General features: G+C 38.2%; 1 protein-coding gene across 3 annotated transcripts in view; it reads left to right on the top strand.

Moving 5' to 3' along the window:
* The window catches only part of ZFPM2 (zinc finger protein, FOG family member 2), a 321,981-nt gene that overhangs the window by 206,279 nt on the left and 95,537 nt on the right, over nt 1-20,165 (top strand). For all 3 annotated transcript variants that reach the window (XM_027777613.2, XM_027777614.2, XM_027777612.2), the window contains one exon: nt 431-542. In XM_027777613.2, the coding sequence (XP_027633414.1) occupies nt 431-542 (112 nt within the window). The remainder of the gene's footprint in view (nt 1-430; nt 543-20,165) is intronic.

Here is a 20,165-nt window from a genome sequence, read left to right as displayed (position 1 = left end):
ATCTTTGAAATGGATACTGATTCTTTAAATTCTTTCCTGTCTGTTTCAGGAAATAGTGAGATCCCATTGATAATGAAGTACAATGTGTCTAAAGTTCACTTCTGAACACTTGGCTCTTTGCTGTGAAAGTCATCTGCATTCCCTTTATAATTCTCAGCCACCAGAGATCTGCTTAATCTTGGAGATCTGATCCAATATCATTCAGAAAAATCCTTGATAATAGTTTCACCATTCAATCAATGAAAGAACTAAAGCTTACTGCTTGCATCTCCTTAAAAAAAAAAAAAAAATCCCGAGGCAGGGGAATAAGACCTTGGCTTATGGGTTTGGAGATTTTGTTGTTTGCAAATAAAATGATTATTACTATTATTATTCAAGTTCTTAATCAAGGCAAGCAAACGGCATCTGTTTGTTATCATCCTTCCTACAGAAGACAAAGGCTTCAGTCCCTATGGTACTGACTGCTGGCCCCAAGTGGTTGCTGGATGTGACTTGGCAAGGAGTAGAAGACAACAAAAACAACTGCATTGTGTACAGCAAAGGTAAACACAAGCTGATTTTTTTTCTCTACTTTCTTGTGTAAGGTACTGAAATTAAAAATACCTGTTGCATAATAGGAAAATGATGTAGTTTGTCTCCCCTTAAAGTCAAATAGTTTTCATTCCTATTTTCCTACTATGTTTGGGTTTTGTTTTGGTTTTTATTTTTTCCTTTTAATGATATAAAAACGTGGTGTCTGTAGTGTACTAAATGCTTTATAAACACAGAAGGATGTAGCTGACATAACACATACCATCTATTTCTCTCTGAGAGTTAGTGCCTCTTGGCACACATCAGCAAAATCTGTACACTTTGAATAGGTGAATTCTTTCTGACATTTTATTGGGCATGCTGGGTAGCATTTCTCCATGTTACGTTACATTGTATACTACCTGAAATCTGTTTTTGTAAGAAGAATGCAAACTTGATTGGACTATGATAAGACTCCTTGTCAGCATGGTAACAGAAGATAACTGGAACTGAATTTCAGGGTTGTCACCTCTGACATTCCAGTCTCTGTGTAGTGGCATGATGTGATGATGCTTCACTGGAATGTATTGGCTAGTGGCAATGTGTATCATTTCTGTCTTATGTGAATTGTCATATTTGCCTAAGTCAGTATGGGTTCTTATGAGGCCCCCCAAACATGTTTTGTCTAACCTACCACATCTAACAGCTACTCTGGTTCAAGATTCAAAGGCTTTTGCCTTGCCTCTTGAACCAACTCAAAGAGCTGTTGGTTCAGTCCATAGGGACAAGCTGTTCGTTCAGTCAGTCACTGTGAAAGCTTTGTAAATGTGGTTATGGTATCATTACAGTATGCTAAAAAAACCAAACAAATAAACAAAAAAAGCCCAAAAACAAAACCCAAAAAAACCACCACCTGAATACATGGAATAAGAAAAACTTATTTAGTGTAGCTGTTTTTGGCATTCCCCCTGAAGATCAGGTTGCAAAACTATGACTTTCCTTCCGTGTATTTCAATCGCCAGTCTCAGCACTTTGTGAATACTTCAGAACATGCACTGTGCTTGTTTAATTTCTTTTAGGTTTTATTTCTAACCAAACAGACCTACTGAGATCAAAGATGTGTTTGCTGAGGCAACCTAGTGACCATTTCAGCATACAAGCATCCAGGCAAATAAGCACCCATATCAATATATTAACATACAAAACACTAATCATAACATCAAAGACTCCTAAAAACTTACTAGAAACAATTACAACTTGTTCCTATAATCATTGCAATTTATACACTTATAAGAGGATTGCTTTTAAACTGCCACAAGCCTTTGAAAGTTGAAACGCTGAAAACAGGGAATTTGCATGTTAAAAATGAGTTGCACACCAGGGTCTTATAAATTCTTTCTATAATAATTACAGAATGCCGACACATTCATTCTGCAACCTGAAACACCTGCAGTACTAGAGAGCTGGGCTCAGATCTAAAAAGGGTTGAGCTGCCCTTCCTTTGGAGCTTGCTGATTGCTGCCCAAGTGGAAGGAACAGTGATGTGCTCTGGGTAACGTAGTGAAGGTTTTCCCGTAAATTCAGAGCTGCAGTCTGCTATTCATAGTATTGAATACTCACAGGCAAACTTTTCTGCAAGAACTTTTTAATGTAATGGGAAATTACTTTCACTCGAAAATATAGCTTCTGCAAATTCCCATAGGATGACGTCTTATCAAGTATTACATTCTTTCTGTAATTATAATAATACTTAGCACATATATACCAGTAAGACTTTTCATCTTCAAAGTACTTTACAAACACCAACTAATTCATTAGACAGTTTCAGTGCTATCTGTCTGATTGAATCAATTGAAATACGATCATTTTTTTCAAATACTAAAAACTTTCTTCAGTTCGGTACAATCTGAGTAGCCCAAAACGTTAGTCTTTTCACTGAATCATGCTGGATTTTGTTTCACTGACGATACTGGCTATTTTAGTACTTGGTTAACAGAATATTGTGAGACAGTCATACAGTGCTAAACATGAATTCTGTTATCCTTACCACAGATGCGTATTATAACTAAAGTCGGAGATAAATTTGGGCCCTAATTTATAAATACGTGTTAAAACCCTGCTACTCCACTAAACTAATGTGGGAAATAAGTTGTAGATATGCTTTGCCTTCACTGCATTCCGTTCATCTCTTTGCGCTTTGAATTTGCTGCTCTGTTGTTCATCAAGCACCTACTCTTGCCTTGAGCTCTGAGCTCTGCTGGGATTTTTGTACTAGAAAGATTAATTGGCTTGCATCACAAAACAATGTCAAATAGAAGATGGTAAAATAAATAAATAGAATAATGTTTCTTCCTTCAATTTGTATCTCATCATTCCAGATTACATTGCCTTGATTTGTGTTAGCTTTCTGTCTCCTATAGTGCCATTATTTCTAATGAAACGGTGTCAGCTGGCATGTAGTTGTAATTCGATGTTATGTTGTAGTTGCATGTGTATAATTTTGTTACTTTGCTTAGCAATACATTGTTATTTCTGAAAGCAATTAGCTGAACAAATGTGTGGTATTGTACATGTAGCCGATTTGGTCACCTGGGAGCTGTTTTCCTGACTATACCCAAGATGAGATGAGTGGAAAGTAAGAGGAAAGTAAGTTTAAGAATTGGCTAGGAGTATATGCTACTAGTCCATCATTTGCTGAATCAGAAGCACATGCCGTATTTCCTTTTAGGTTTTTACAGTGATACCTTTGAGAGCAGATTTTTCCCCAGATCTTTCAGGAGAGCATAGGAGTGTCAGCCTGACTTCCAGTTCACTGGAGACTGTGGGCACTGTAGTCATCCACGTATGGCACATGGAATAATCACAGGGAGGGGAGTCTGGCATGTAGTTCCTATTGAAAGCAAATCTGAGCTGGCCAGCTGACTCCCTATTTGCTTCAACAACTCTCCATAATTTTTTTCTCTAGGCAAGTAAACACAAAAAGTGTGTGCGAATGTATGTAGTCTATAAATACAATGTACATCTATAGCATTATATTGCTAAGTTATTGCAGTGGGATCACAATTCACATTCTATATAAATTTTTAGGTTAAGAAATAGGTTATTTAAAATCATACATCAGAGTACATTCAGAGTACATAGCTATGAAATAACTATTCAGTATTTGAAATTAATTCTGTTTAGTGTAGGATACTTATTTCTGTCTGTATTTTTCATAACTACATTTCCCTAATACTAGGATGAATTAGAAAAGGGAAAAACAGTTCATTAGTTTCCCTTTCTGCAAGCCCTGATACAAGCTGGCTACTCATGGTGTCTGCCTTTATCCCATTTTATTTTCTTGAAAGGAAACTTTTACAACTGTAATTATATTTGAAATACATACTTCTTTTTTTTTATATATTTTTGTCAAACTTCTCTCATGTTTCAAAACTAGTCTATTCAATTATTTTAAGAGATGTCTTAGAAACAGTGACTGAAATTTTAGAGACAGATTTTAGGAATTGTAGCTTATCTAGAATTACAAATACGTTCTTTCCAAAAAACAGCTACAGAGTTTCAGTAATTCAGGCAAGATACCTTGGCAGTGAGTATTAATGCATGAATTGTATGATCATCACAACGTAGTGTACTTGAGGAGCATTTGTAGCTGACGTGCACCAGACCTGGTAAATCTCTTAAGACCGGAGGTAGGAGTGCCCCCACAACCTCGGAGGGGGCTGGGGTATTAACTGCGCATCTTCCAGTGGGACTGTAAAGGATTCTTAAAAATGAATTATGCCCAAATAGAATAGAAATGGTGTGAAAAAATACAGTTGCACAGACTGAAAACCATGCTCATCTAGCAGACATTTTTCTAGATATTATTTAAGCCATTTATATGAAATGTATGGATACCGTATGTTTAGTGGCATTGTTAAAACAGGGTGTCTGTACAAATATTTAGCTGTGGGAATTATAAAATCATAAGGCGATTAAGTTAGCTAGTTGTGAAATTCCAATATTGCTTTTTAAATGACTTCAGGATATAGGAGGTGCTAAGGTTATTATCTGTTATCAGGAATACAGCGGAATTGTACGACTGGATAATAACTAAACAACTGACACAATGTAAAATTACATTATCAGTGTGTTAAAACAAAATTGCGCCCTAAAGGAGTCTACATGCCAGCTCAGAGCTGCAGTGTAATTATGCTTAACTCTGATAATTAAAATACAACGGAGATCAACAGAATCATTTTCATTAAGAAAATTATTAATGATGGTGGTATAACAGTAATTGATTGCAGAGCACCACAGGATAACTCTGTGCAGGAAAACCAACATGTTTAACGTTCGTCTGGGCCGGTTGGGTTGCATTGTGTACCACCGAGCACGCTGCCTGGCCAGGTGGCAGCTGCGGGGCACGTCTGCTGCTGCAAACCCCAGACCAGAAAACGGCTGCTGTTTGGGCTGCCCTTTGGAGGGAGAGGGACGGGTGCTGGTGGACGGGGTGGTGGGATGGGGTTGGGTACAGCTGCCAAAAAGGAGCCGGCCACCGGCAGTGACTCCCACGCTTCTCAAGCCATCCATCATCTCATTTTGCATGAGGCGGTGTTTGGTTTTGCATTTCCATTAGTGATTTACTGGTGTTATTTCCTCCTCTGCCTGGCCTCGCTGAGTAGTTTATGCCCTTCGTTATTTCTGAGAGGATGCGGGAGGAGGGAACAAACCAACGCCCTCGCCCCAGTGCAGTTGCACAGGCACTGCATGACACCTTCCTAAGTAATTCCATGGGATGGTTGTTAATTGTCCTTGGTGGTGTGGACACATGATACTGAATGCCATAAAAAACCTCCATCCCTCCATAAGTGAAATCACAGCCAGTGCCCACTGAGCAACTATAACAAAACCCTGCCTAGGGAGGATGTTGCCTGAGGCTGAGATCCGAGAACTGTCATTTTCCTTTGGAGAAGGCTAACTGAGGCAGCGGGGTGGTGGGGGCTGAGGTTCGGGGGAGTGCTCCTCCACCTAGTGAAGGGATGGGCGCTTGCTCAAACAAACGCTGCATTTGAAAGCTGCCCGAAAAAAGTCTGTTCTCCAATCACGATAGAGAACGAGCCTGCTAGGGTGGATTTACGGGATGATATTAGTTAAAATGACAGCTGCCCACACTGAAACTGTGTCATGTAGCTAATTTATAAATAGCAACTCGAGAGGCAGCACACAGGAGAGGGCAGAGCAGAAGTCGGGCCTGGAAGCAGAGGGCTGCGCTCAGCTCTGCCAGGGCTTCCCCTGGCTGCATGGCCCGGTGGGTGGCTTATTTTAAGTCAGGAAATACATAACTGTTTGCTTATTTCATTGGTGCTGGGATGCGTTATTTAGCTGATGCCAGGCATTGAAGATACAAATGCTGCAAAAGGCTTACATGAAATTACTAATAAGAATTAAAGGCAATTTTTAATTAATTTTGCTAATTTAAAGAAAACAATATTTTTTAACATATAGGAAAAGTCAGTTGTCACAACGGAAGGGCTCTTAAATTTTTCTTGAGGATTACTTTTCTTAATTATTCTGTGAGATCCTTGATACCATGTTTTCCCCAGCAAATGAGTTTTCAGCTAGCAAATACTGTTTTTTTCCTGTAACTTCAGGCAATGTAATGGTATATTGAGCCACAGATATAGAAACCCTAATGAGGCACAGGTCAAACATCGTAAGGAGTTTAAACACTGCTGCATTACAGTACAAGTATATTTTGGTTTGGATCAGAGGAAAAGTTGATTAATAGGCCAAAGATTAACCTAGGGCATATATCTTAGATTGCAAGGGGCTTCTTTCACATACAATTAAAAGCAAATTGGGTGAATTTACTTAGCCTGTTACACATGGACAGTCAGAAAATTGCAGTATCTGCTGTCCCACTGGATGCCTCCATTAGCTAAACAATGTGCTGAAGCCTTTGGTGGTGCTACTGGCACTGATTACAAATCTGAGTTTTTAACAAAATGCACACAACGCTTATCCTAGTATCAAAGGTCCATGGAAGAGCTTCTTTTACATTTCTTTTTTCCATAACACTGAAAAATTGCAAAATATTTCTCAAGAAAAGTATGATTATGTGTATAATGCTTTACATAAAATAACACCTCTGCAAGGGTGATACACCTTTGCAGTCGTTAGAAGAAAGTGTCATGGATACAGACATAAAGACATGATTGGTAGGCAAGTAGAGGGCATGATTCACATTTGGTTTTGCAGGGGTGTTGAGAAGGCAGGATGCCTAATGACCCTTGCAAACAAAACTATTGCGAATCAGTCCTGCTACTTTCCTTGCTAGCCACAGGAGAAAATATTTTGTCCCCATGACTACTGATATTTATTGTTTGCTGATGGCAGACAGTGTTATGGACTTAATTCAGACACAATTCAGCTTCAAAGAGCTCACATTGCAGGATTCTGCTTTTCCCTTATATTTATTTTTTACCTATGCAAATAGGTCCAAATGGGGGATTATCTGCTTTAGGGAGTTTAAAGGTCAAGGCCGTGTCTATGGTCTTAATTGAAAAATGTTATTTTATGCATCTTTATGGAATTAGTATAAAATGCATATAATAGCATACAGTGAATTATACATGTCGTCTAAATTCTAAGCGTGTAGATAATAAAGGGAAGATGACCAGAAATGCAGGGGTAAAGCTGTATTTCCACTTTCAATATGAAAATGCTTTTGTTCATTTTCACTGCATGTCATTTACATAGCAGCCAAGTGATTTTTTTTTAGGTTGTTCTCATATGTGTACATTAGGTTTGGGTTTTTTCTTGTGTTCTTCTTGTCACTTATTATGTCGTTTATTTCATAGTTCGAAACTGAAATTCTTTTTCATATGAGGCAAGGACATAGGCAGAATACTGACATGATGTGCACAGAATTATATATTTTTGACTGAAGCTATAAAAAGCTGTAGATTGAGTCTAACACTCACCTATGAGAACATGTTCAGGGTGGAAAAGAAACCCAGTCTGTACTTCACACTGTGACCATGTGAAGTCCCATTTCTTCAACCATTCAGACTGCTGGCAAGAATAAACGCAAACATGAAGAGGTTATTTTTTTCCAATATATGTATTTGTCCCTCTTTTTTCTAAGTCAGTTGCAGTAAGCTCAGTCTTTTAGAAATCATTTTAAGAAAAATGTTGCCATTATATGCCATTATATGATGTAGATGCTATAATATGTTTTATTTTATTTTTAATTAAATTAATTTTCCCCATCCATTATGCTAAACAAATATTGAGGACTGCAGTAAACCTGGTGACCCCAGTGGTTCGTGGTAGTGTTACCTCTGTCATCTTCCCTGCAAAGCAAGAGGGAAGGAAAAAAGTCCCCAAATTTGCTGAGCCACACATTTCAAGTTGTCAACAACCCCATCCACAAGAAAACAGAAGAAAATATATATGCACTCTCTCCTGTCAAAAGGCTTTCACCTTATCTTGAGAGACTGTCAGGGCAGGAACATCATGGAATGGACAGGAGTCTATTAAATTAATAAGCTGCTGGATGGTGTCTGGAGAGTTATGATGCTCCATAAATCCAGTTTGATCATGGTGGACAAGGTTTAAATCTGCAGCCTTCTAATACACATCCAGGTCCTGGACTGGATTTGAAGTTTTGCGCTGGAGACACAGAGATAGTCCTGCAGCTTGTGAATTAAGATTTATCATTTTTTCATACTGTGGGTTGTGGGTTGGTTTTTTTTTTTCCCCTACACTTCTTGACAAAAATGAAAACACCTTAGGGATCCTGGCAAATGTTACTGCTTCAAATGAAAGAGCTGTTGTCAAGGTGAAACCATGACCTAGAAGCCTAAAATCAAACCTTGGTCATTCTTTTCAGGCAGCTCCATTGGTGCTGAGTATAAAACATCTGTATGTGAGGAAACAGGGCTGGGTTCATCTGCAGCCTGTTTTATAGTGACTCCTGTCAAATATTCCTACAGTGTATTTGTGATGCAAGACAAACTAATGGCGTGCCATATGAAAGCAAAAGCAAAAAAAAAATGTAGAAATACCTTCTTCCCCCATTCAAGGTGGTTCTGTGCATAATTGACAGCGAGGTGAGAGGTTTCAGTGCCCCTTACTCTAAATGGATTAAGCCTGATGGCAATAATTCAGGTAATAATTCTTTCATAATGTTCAAGGTTCCAAGCTCCCAGGAAAACCCATGTGATGGGTAGCCATGATGTCCAAGTGGCCTGTAGAGCTGGACTGCCTGGAACACAATGTTAAAATCAGGTTGCATGTGCTTTGTCTCTAGCTGCTTATGGGCAAGGCTGCTACTATGGTGCAACGGATGTCCCTCGGCCACTTAACTGACCTGCAAGCCAGTAATTTATTATTAGGTCCCTAAGCTCCTATTCTTGTTACTCTGGAGACTCCAGCAGGTGACTGCTGTGCTTGCTTACATAGGCAGTGGCACAGCTCCTCAAATTCTATAGCCATGTTTTGGATCCTGTCTAATTTCTTTATTGATGATACTTAGAATCTCTGTTACTTTTAAAAGCAATCTGTGCTCATTTTTGTTCTCATTGTTAATTTTGGAGCTTAAAGAGACTTCGTGACATTACAGAAATATAAGAACAATGTATATGTTAAAAGAAATTGATAGCTTCTGTTGAAATATCAAGGACACTGAGATTTGGTTTATGCTCAGGAAAATGGATTCAGAGCTGAAAGCAATTGAAAAAGCTCTTCTGGTGGGTAGGTTTCCTTAAACAGGAATTGGGATCAAGGTGTAACCCTCGGTCACGGGCATACATACATCTCCCTCCATTGTCTTCAGAAATTACTTAAGAGCTGTAGCCAGAGATCATGTGTGACTGAACCCTGACCTCTCTATTGATCCTAGGGATCAATCTGTGTACTCTCTGATCCAAAGATCAATGTCAGCATTTCTCTCCTTCTCCCATGGCATTCCAGCACTGTTCCCTACTGTAGGCAGAGGCTACGAGGAGCAGGACTTCACAGCGGGGCACCATGGCGCTAAGGCCAGCACGGTGGACTGCATTCATTTTTCCTAATGCAATGGTAATTGCACCCTGTTATTTAGGGCAGGTTTTGAAGTGTGTATAGTGAAATGGGGAGGAGGGAGAGCGGAGGTTAGGGAAGAGCCTCCAGCATGACACAAAATACATGAGTCCCTCATTGTGATCCCCCTTGCACACAAAGCAGGATGCTCCCACTGCCTGCAGCTGCCCTTCTCCTCACCAGTGCTGAGGCATCTGTCAGCCTTCCCACTGTTTGAGTCTTCTCTGAAGAAGGCTGAAGTGTGAAGAAGTTGCAACCTGCTTTAATATGTGTTTAATATCTAAGGAATGAACCCCTGTTACTGCAGACACAGAGAGAACTTAGCAGTTTTCTAAAAATGTCATTTCTTGTGGTGTTACACAAAGAAGAAAAAAAATGTTAAAAAGCTGTTTTCCTATTTGATTTTTTCTTTCGTATTTCAATTTTGTACCATCAGGGCATGTGGGGCAATGGGATGCTGACAAACAAATCTATGCTGGAGTGTGCACAAGTTGTGATATTTGAAGCTAGTTGTGATGTGTAGGCAGATTTAGTAGAAAAGTTCTGTAACTGAGTTATGATGTGATGCACAGGTGATGCACATGACTAAATCAGTCAGTAGTAGGCAGAACCAAGGTTTGTTGCTGGAACAGAAATTGCCTGTAAGATATTTCCTATGATAATATCATAGTATACAGGCATATACACATGCATACATGCACACACATATATATATGTATAAAATAACTTGAGGCTCAGTGTTTCACTCAAGACACAGAAGGTTCTGAAATTCCTTCCTACAGATGCAGTATATACTTCTGCATAGGTAACTCCAGCTACTCTGAACAATTACACTATCACAGGTTAATAATCATTGGGAGGAACTATTATTTGGAAGAGATTTTAGAAGGTAGAAAGAATAAGTCCTAGCTAACATTGTTAAGGCTCGAGAAAGGTGCTAGCATTAGCTTTAAAAATTACAGAAGAATGTTAGTTTTGCAATAAACTGGTGAAAGTAGAAGATGACACAAGGAAAAATACACATTTTAGGGAGTGCAAACTGATGTAAAAAGAACATTGAAAAGTTCGATTTATTAGAAACACTAGAAGAGAGTTGTTTTCAGACTTGATCAGATGGATTTAGTAACCATTGTACCTTCTTATTTAAAATATAGAAGTGTGCAGTCAGATAATACATACTAGGCTCGCTAACATTATTTTGGTGAATGGAGAATTCTTGTTTCTAATAGTGGTGATGTAGAAACACGTAAATTGAAAAATTGCTTTTACAATTGAATATATAAAAATAATGTGGTAGAAGCATATTGCACAGTAAGGGCAGTGCACAAATTATTAAAGATCTGAACAAATGAAAGACATTTTTGAGAAAACCAAGGATTGGTGGGTTATTGGTAATTGACTGATACACCCTGACCTTCAACTCAGAAACTACAATGAAATACTGTGGTTGATCTGCTAGCTGAACCAGATGTTCAGATATGTAGGAATGGAAACATCTGAGACATAGGGGAGACAACAGTGTCTTTGGCCAGCCAGAATGTTAGCTGATATTATAAGATGGGCGATTGAACTTAAAGTACAAGATGAAAAGAAACTGTTTTACGCTAGGAAATGAGAGGGGTGGCATCAAGTGATCACTATGCATCTTCTGTTAATAAACTGTTCTTTTAAATGTGAACAGGCTTGCTTTTATGGTTGCTGCACGTGCATTTTAATGGGTTTAAATTATGTGAGGTTTAAATGCATTTTCAACTTACAATTAAATGAAAATTTAAAATAAGACTGACAGATTGCTAAGGCTAAGCCAGTTTTATGATTAAGGTTCAATTAAATTATATTTATCGTTAGAGCAAATGAAGTATAAAATCACAAACAATGATATTTTTCAGTGGCTTACTTTGGTGGAAAGTATAGCCTGAAGTATGACTTCAAGACTTTTATCTTCCATTCCCTCCAGAAGTAGAAATTAATTAGGGCTAAATGAGTGTTGGCTATATGTTCAGAAACCCATCCTGAGAGTCTTTCGTGGACCAGTGGTCCAGGAGCAATTTACTAAGAAAGCTTTGTGATGTAAAGTATTATGTATTTTATTTGGGTTTAACTAGCTAGGTTAGGGAGAAAAATGAAATGTTAATAATGCTTTAAAGAATGAACAGGTTTTCTTGCTTTCATGGAAACCACTTTTGGCCCTTAGAAGATCTGCTCTCTTAGAAGATCTGCTGAGATCAACTGTTTAAATACAGTTCTTTCTCTTTCCATGTACTTTCTATGTAAATCCCTAAATGTCATAAGCTTTGCAGTGAGTCAAGGAGAGAATGCTGGGTTTGTACACACTAGCCATTTCTCAATTACATCCACTGCACCATAACGTGTGAAACATAACAATTTTCTGGCTTGCCACAATGCGATCATCAGCTTTATGTAAGTGTGGCACTCCTCTGTCTTTCTGATACACTTCCTACAATTTGTTATTTATTTTCTCTCCATTTTGCGGTACAAAATTTTGTGTTAAAGGAACAACATTCTGCATTCTGTTTCCTTGGTTTGATCTTAATTTTATAATCTAGGACATAACATAACAAATGGATTAACTTTGGAGATTGAGCAACTTGAATTTTTTTTTACACATTTAAAAAACAATCCACAGCACCATAAAAATTGTTCTTTCCAAAACAACATTCCTCTCCTTTATAAAAATGTTCCATAGTGACGTTACGTTAAGCAGAGAAAATTAATGTCAGATCAATTACACCTAAAAAAACCCTTTAATATATTCAGCTAGAAGATTCAAAAAAAGCGATGAGCTGATATATGACCTTCTTCTCTTTAGGAACATATGTACATATTCAGTGAAGCGAAGCATGAACCTAGTGTTAGCACTTGGATTTTTGTTGTGTGTTGCTAATTATTGCAAAGTCTAAACGTGTGAGTAGTTGCATACTCAAAGGTCTAATAGTACAGAAAGAATTCAGTTCCTGAGTCAGAGAAGTCTCCAAAGGCACCCATTGAGAAGTACTTTCCTTAACAAAAGCGTTTTCTTGAAATGGGATTCTTTTCAGCTGCTAAACCGGTAAACGGGAGATCTAAGACTTGCTCCTTAAGCTGAAGTTACTGGAGGAAATTCTTAAGTTCAGGGCTGCTTTTTTGGCGTGTCAGTCTTCTGTGGCTGTATGGCATCCCTTGTGTCGTCTCTTGGACGTTGGTGTTACAAAGGAGCTGATGAGCTGAGGTTTCCTTTGAGCACGTTAGCCTCACAATCTGCCATTAATGTCCAGCAATGTTCTTTGTTTTTACTTAGTTTCTTCGCCTTCTTTCTTTCTGGAGCAAAGCTGGGTCAGTTTGCATTTGCAATTGGCAGGCTCCAGCCACTACTTCTAATAACATTGGCTACTGGAGAAAAAGGAACAGCCTGCAGTTTTTATCAATAAATCTGAATCTGTGTTTTGGAAGTAGTGATCAGATTTTAGCTGTATGCAACGAATCGAACGCCTAATTTATCAAACTGTGTCACTTTTATGAAGTAACAACTTGTCAGATCCTGGTTAAAGGTTGCCTGTGATTCATACTGCAATGAATTCATTAGCTGTAGCCCCCCAAAATTAGCTAGCAGGCACATATGTCCAGCTGAGCACAATAAAAAAAATGTGTGCTGTTCCTTTTCCAATTTATTTTCACATGGCACCTCTGACTAAAATGGGTTAATATTTGTTATACTGAAGAGATTTGTGGATTAATACCATAAATGGAGAATACAAAAAGAAGAAAAAACTCTACTCTGAGGAAAAACAATTCCATTTTACTTAGGAAACAATCTTAGTTTTCTTAGATATTGTTAGAGACCACTTAGAGTTTTAAACTCAGTATTCTTGTAGGGTTACTGTATTGGTTTGCTTTATGCTGACATAACTATTGTTTCTATGGAAAATACTTTTTCCATAGCACTGAACCAGTTAGACTATATCCTTAACACAGGGAAGAGCTGTTAAAGTTTTGGGATATTTAAAACATTTTTGGTGTATAAAATTTGGTTGATGCATTGTCTTTTTTTTTTTTTTTTTTTTTTTTAAATCACAGCCAGTTACCTTCATTGGCATCTACTGGTACTAAACTGATGTAGTATACTAAAGAACAATCCTGTAATTTTTCTCATTCATTGTTCTCATTTCTCTCCTCATTTTCCTCCTCTGCAGAAATTCAGATGCATAGAGGAGATGTCCAAAAAAGGATGAACCAAGTCTCTAAGCAGTCCTTTCTAGCACATTAACATACCATGATTCTAAGTACCTAAAGATACTGAACTCTGCCCTCCAGAGATAGGGAAAAAAATTGTCACTAGACACAGTAAGTCATCAGCAAAGACTTACAAGTCCCCTGTCATCCCTTCATCGTAGATCCTAAATATTACATTACCAGCAGGGCTCTTCAGCAAATTAAAACACCAGAGAGAAGCCATGCAGGACTTTACGTAGAGTTCAGGAGATGAAAAGGAACTGCCAGAAGTAATTGAGTCCCAACATTTCGATAATATGTGGCTTGCTTAATTACATTTGCCTTTGTTCCCTTTTGAAAATGGGATGCTTCATTCTTTCTCTTTTTCAGAGCTTATATATGAGTCCATATGTGATAAACTAGCACTTAACTACAGATAGTTGGACTAATATAATAATAATAAGCAGAGCAATAGTGTGCATATCATATGGCATCTTTAAAATCTTTTTATGTTATCTACTCAGAAGATTTCATATAAAATAACATACAAAAGAAAGAGAAAGAATTATATGGTACTCTTCATGTCTGAGCAGTCCAAATAGTCAATGCATGATTTATGGCATTTGTGGCAGGACAATTTTTCTTGAGTGGAAGTGTGCTTACAATGCTTTGTAACACGTGCAGTAACAGTATGCATGCTTTTAAGGCAAGAGGTGAGGAGCAGCCATTTCAAGCCTTATTATTTAGGAAAGATTTGGATTCTCAGCGTCTCTCTCTACGTCTATCACTATAAAGAGTCAGGAGAATAAAAAATTATTTGGAAGTATACTGATGGATTTTTGAAATGTAACTACTCAGTCAGCCAGGCTTTTGCCAACTTTTGGAGATACTTGGAGTTGGAGGTGCTGACATTAACACAGCTATATCTCATTAGGTTTACATAAGAATAGTGGGAAATTTTCTGAATGAATTTGATGCTCTCTTTTTTTCCTTTTTCAGTACATGTAACTCTTCCTTTGGGAGATTTTAATATAAAATACTTATTTATTCCATGCACAACTGACTCTGAGTTGCTTAGAATTTGAAATCTTTCCAGTTATTAGTTGGGAGAGGCCAGTCATTAGTTGGGAGAGGTAATGTGAACTCAGGTAGAAACAAATTTGAGGTAAACTTGTCATCATTGTTTCATAAAGGGAAGAAATACTTGAAATAGGAGCAGCAAGTTTTTGGTATTTCATTTACATCACAGTGAGGTAGAGCTCTGTATTTGGATCTTAATTCATACTTCCTCAGAAAACACTGACATTTGGAGATTTGGGAGTTGTAATTCTTGGCTTGACATCTTTGTTGTTGTTGTTCTTTTTTCCAGACTCGTACCCTTGCTTAATTCATATTTTGTTCCAGTCTTAAGGCATTAAGTACATCTTTTAATTAGGGGAGACTGTGAATACCTGTTTCTCTTGGAGAAAAGAAAATTAATAAAGGGAACTGATCACAGTGAACATAGTGTTATTCCAAATTGTCAAATTGTTCATAGGTCTCTCTAATACTTCTCAGGCTCTATAGTTTCGATAGATGCACTAACGGAAGTGCCAAGACCAGCTTTGACAAGGTTTTCTTTTTTTTTTTTTTTCTTTTTTTTTTTCCCCTCCTCCTCTTTCTCTTTTAATCCCTGTGGGGCTCTGTGATTTTTCATAGCTGGACTAAAGTTGTGTCAACGGGAGACTTACACCATAAAGACTGAAATGTTAAAGAAAGCTACAAGGAACAGCTTTGAGGCAAGGTTTCAAGCTTTGTCATCACGCTTGAAGAATTTTCTGTTTAATGTACTGTAATGCAGTATTCAATGGGGACAAGTTTAATTGAGTTTTACACAACCCAGTTGGGAGTAGCGCTGCAAGGTAGGTGATGTCTAGGTTTTTAATCTTCCACTCCAGAGAGGCTTGTTGACGAAGTGGTTCTTTCTCTTTGTAAGAAAAAAGGGAAGCATGAGAAATGATACATCCGTGGATAAAACCAATTGGCAACCCCCAAAGGAATGAGGGCGATAAGGCGAATCCAGCACTTGTAAGAAATAAAAGAATCCAACTGTTCATTTAAATGAGAAACAACACATGTGATTGAGGAGGCAGGGAGGCTGGGCGCTGGAGTGGGGAGGAAGGGACTAACAAACAGAACGGCTGGTGTCAGTTAGGCGTCCCGCACAAACAAGCCAAGGTTTGTTAGGTGGATTACCGATGAGGCAGTTAACGATGTGTATTTTTAAAGGAAAAGGAGCGCCAGGCATTTCCTATATCACAGAAGGTGGCTGAAGTAGCAGGAGGGAGGAAGCTGCTGCTAGGCGAGCCCTACTTAAAGAATCGCTATTCCTTCCCCGAGGCCTAACAGCAGCTCTCTATCAAACAGGGTAAAAATAGCACTGGACCCTGTCAAAGAGAAAATAATACCTTCTGTGTAAGCCTCAGTGTATTAAACTGTAGTCCTGTTCAAGTAACTTCTGCTAGAACTTAAGCAGCCAAAAGGATAAAAGCATGCAGTCAATATACTGCCAAATCATCTCCCCGCTTTGGTTCTGCGTCCCTGCTAGAGCAAAAAATGTTTAGCTAGCCCTAAAAGCGCTGCCTGCCCTTTGTTAAAGATTCTGCTCTTGCCAATTGTGTACCACTACGTATTAGAGCATATTTTAATTTTCACCTTTAAAGCAATACCAGTACTGTCTCACTTGTTTTCTTTTAAGACGTTTAACCTGGTGTGTGACAGAAGCTGTTTGTTTGTTTTGCCATTTAATGCTCATGTTTTGTCCAGAGAGATTTTCCTCCCTGCTCTTGAGTCATTCGCTGGAGAAAGCACTGTGTTGTGATGTGATGGTTTTCAGGTGCTCTCTGCCATCTTCACATCAAATCCTTTATTTTGCTTCATCAGAATCAGATGGACTTAACACAGTGTCTTTTTTTCATTAAATATACTGAAGACCAAGGTTGGCCTGAGCTAAAATAAGCAGTAGCTGGTGTGTGCTTTGCTGCCAGGCAAGGTGTTCACACACCTTTTGGGGAGGCTGTGGGGTGAGGAGAGCAGCCAGGCTGCACACCTCCATCCCACTCTGGCCGTCTCACGTAGCTGCCTAGTGCAGCTGCCTTCCAGAGCCACAAAGGAGCCCCAGCAAGAAGTTTAGCTTCATGCCTTTTTACAGACGCACCAGTACGCCTTTCCTTGCCCAGATCGAGTGGCTTTCACACCCACCTTAGGGGAGAGAAAGCAGCCGTGGCTCTAGTCCAGCCTGCTTTTGGGAGGAGAAGGGGGGGTGGGTTTCATAACAGCGTGGAAAGCCTCGGTAACCAGCTATTGTGTAGGAGGGTGGAATTTCACCCGCAGAACACATACAGTGAGACAAATTGGAAATTGCAGTAGTATATGCAGAATCTGCACTGTACTCCTTTCTGAGGTACCACCAGAATCCCTGTTAAATTTATAAATACAGTACACATGCAAAGTATAGAGCTGAGCAAATAATTCGCAATGAATAATTTATCTGACAAATTTAGCCTTTTTTCTGCTCATGAAATATCCATGAACAGATCTGTGATTTGTAACTGCAACCTTTACAGTGCATTAGCATAGGGTTTTTTTAATTTAATTTTCTTGTGTAGTTTGGTGTAAAAAAGTAATTCCCTGTTATTAATCATATTAGCATTTTAAATAGTCCAAAAGTAGGCTTTGAAGTTCAGCCGTCAACTAAGTGAAGGAGCCAAAGGAGACAGGTGTTCTTACCTTGCTGCTGCTGCTGTTTGTCCAGAAACATTTTTTCCATAAGCTACCTTTAAAAGGAGACATCACAGCAATTTTTAATTTTGCAGCCTTTTATATTTGTGTAGGAAAATACAGAACTGTCTTTTCTGTAGTGGAAGGGAATATTCTGAACAGTAACATCCAATGAAGCAGAGATTTTGGATAAAAACTGAGGTGGGAGGGCTTAGGAGCTTGGGGCTGTACCCTAAACTTTTTTTAATAACAACACATATTTTGAAGGATTTTGCCATATCTCTCTCTTGTAACACATGGAATATATCCCTGTTATATCCTGACAGTAGCATCCTTTTGTCTATCTGCATGACCTGAAAGAATGGGGAGTAATGAGACTCATATTTCATAAGGCCTTAGCAAAATTTGAAGCCCTGTTTTCAGAATGAATTGCCTGTGGTTAAATAAACATGAACTAAAAGGCCGGGGTTTTCTGAGGTAACAGTTTGAAAATGTAGCATTAACAGACATGCTTACTGAAGTTTCTTATGCAATATATTTTTTCAGTATCTATTCCTCTCTTTCCCAATACTTTCTCTGCAGTCGAGCAAAAATCATTGCTATTTACTGTGGACTAAACCATTAAGAGTTTAATCGGTTTCAGTTAAGTTGTCAATTGAATTTTTTGAAGCTTTCTTTAAAATACAGCTAGACATTTGTACTGTTGATAACCTTTCAATTTATTGAATTCCTCCCATGATTCCAAAATTTCCAAATTATATTTTATCATATCACAAATTTTATCTGTATCTATGGAAAGCTGTAACCTTAAAGGTAATGCATAAGAAATGGGCAGAAATATAAGAAAATTCTGTTGAGAAGCTTTAACTGGGGCTACTGTAACCAAAATAATGCATTTGTTCTTCATTTAAGGATAATATGCACTTTGCAAGGTGCTCACAGATTTAATATATAGCTCTGCTCAGAAGAACAGCTTTAACAATATCTATCTGGTCAATAATCTGCATATTGTCTGCATTCACAACTGAATCTGTAGGCTTTGCTGGGAAAAAAGTTTGCTTCCTCATTTTTGATGGTACAGCAGAATTCAATATGGCTAAGAAAGAGTCAATTGGATTTTACTCGTATGTATCTTCCTCAGAACAGTTTAATAAATTCCAAGCAGTTCTATATCAGTACAAACCTACTGAGGGCATTGAATGCCTTCAACAGCTGCCATTAAAAAAAGACCTAATTTGGTCCTCAGAAACACCATACTCAGTGATGAGTGATATAGAAAGAACCCAGCTTGACTTTCAGAGCCAGGATGAGTTTACAGAACTGTTATTTCTTATTAATGGATCCAATGCACATAGAAATAATTGAGGTGTCATGAAAAGCCCAGCCTCTATTTATAATAGGCCATGACCACACATAATAAAAATAAATAATTCAATAATTCCTTTTTTGGTATTACGTAATAACAAAAAAAAATATCTTTAGGACATTCGAAAACAAATCCCACAGCAATCAGCTGAACATTGTATGAAGAAAGAAGGAATTTTGGCATCTTTCCATTCTGAAGACATAAGACAGTTTTGTTTGGTTATAAGAAAAATATGCGTAGATACTCTGCTTGCCTTCTTCACAAAGCTGTTTCAAGCAAAGAAAAACCCAAATGTTCTCAGGAAAGGAAGCATTCATTCAATCCCCCAAGTTGTTGCTGAAGGTAGGTTTGAATATAATAAAAGCAGATACTGTGGCAGGTAATCCCAAGTGCCAAGATCCATCCATTCTTGCATCTATCCAAATTCACTGAAATCAGTGCTCAGCCTAAATGGACATCCCTGAGCAGATCTAGCCAAAGCCTGGTCAAGGAAAATCTAAATTGGCACCAGTGGAAATGGAATTTAGCCAAAATGGCAGACTAACTCGAGTCTCTAGACATGACCTCTTTCATTCCCAGCATCCCATTTGTATGTGTCATAATTTTGCCATTTTACAGTTGAGACTGCAATAAGATCAGGGAACAAAGGATTTTCCTAGTACTTCTGGACTTCTTTGTCCCTCTCACAGGAGTGTAAGTGCACTGGCATGTTTGTCTTCTAAGGAGAATAAAATAAAACAGGGTGTTACTCTACAGGAAATCTTTATGCAGAAAACCAAAGCAATCTATAGATCACCGATGTATTTCCTTCAATTGTTTTCAGGTAGAATATTCTGGTGAGGTACATATCTCCAGCCTTCATACAGACATATAGACCAACACTTAGCATGGGTCTCAATCCCAAATTTATTTTTTGAAATAATAACAAGTTCCAATAGTATTTTTAGTTTTCATTTTTTCACATGTGAATGGTTTGTATCCAGAGATGACAGCCACATCCACACATGAAAATGGCAGGATGATTAGCTGCTCACTCTTCGATGTGCTTGCTCTAGAAGGAAGCCTTCTGAACATCACATCTAATGCTCATGATGGAAAGGAAGACACTGGTTCTGTATATCATACTGTGGGAGGGAAACATGGGTTCTTATGACTTACTGGAGATGAAGCAATTAGAAAGAGTAAGAAAATGCAGGGACCACTAAATGGAGAAGTCACAGATTATCCTAGGAAAGAAAATAAGTGTTCTGTTTGA

Source organism: Falco peregrinus, chromosome 3, assembly GCF_023634155.1.
Source record: "Falco peregrinus isolate bFalPer1 chromosome 3, bFalPer1.pri, whole genome shotgun sequence".
Classification (NCBI taxonomy): Eukaryota; Metazoa; Chordata; class Aves; order Falconiformes; family Falconidae; genus Falco; species Falco peregrinus.
This window is presented reverse-complemented; position numbering and strand designations above follow the sequence as displayed.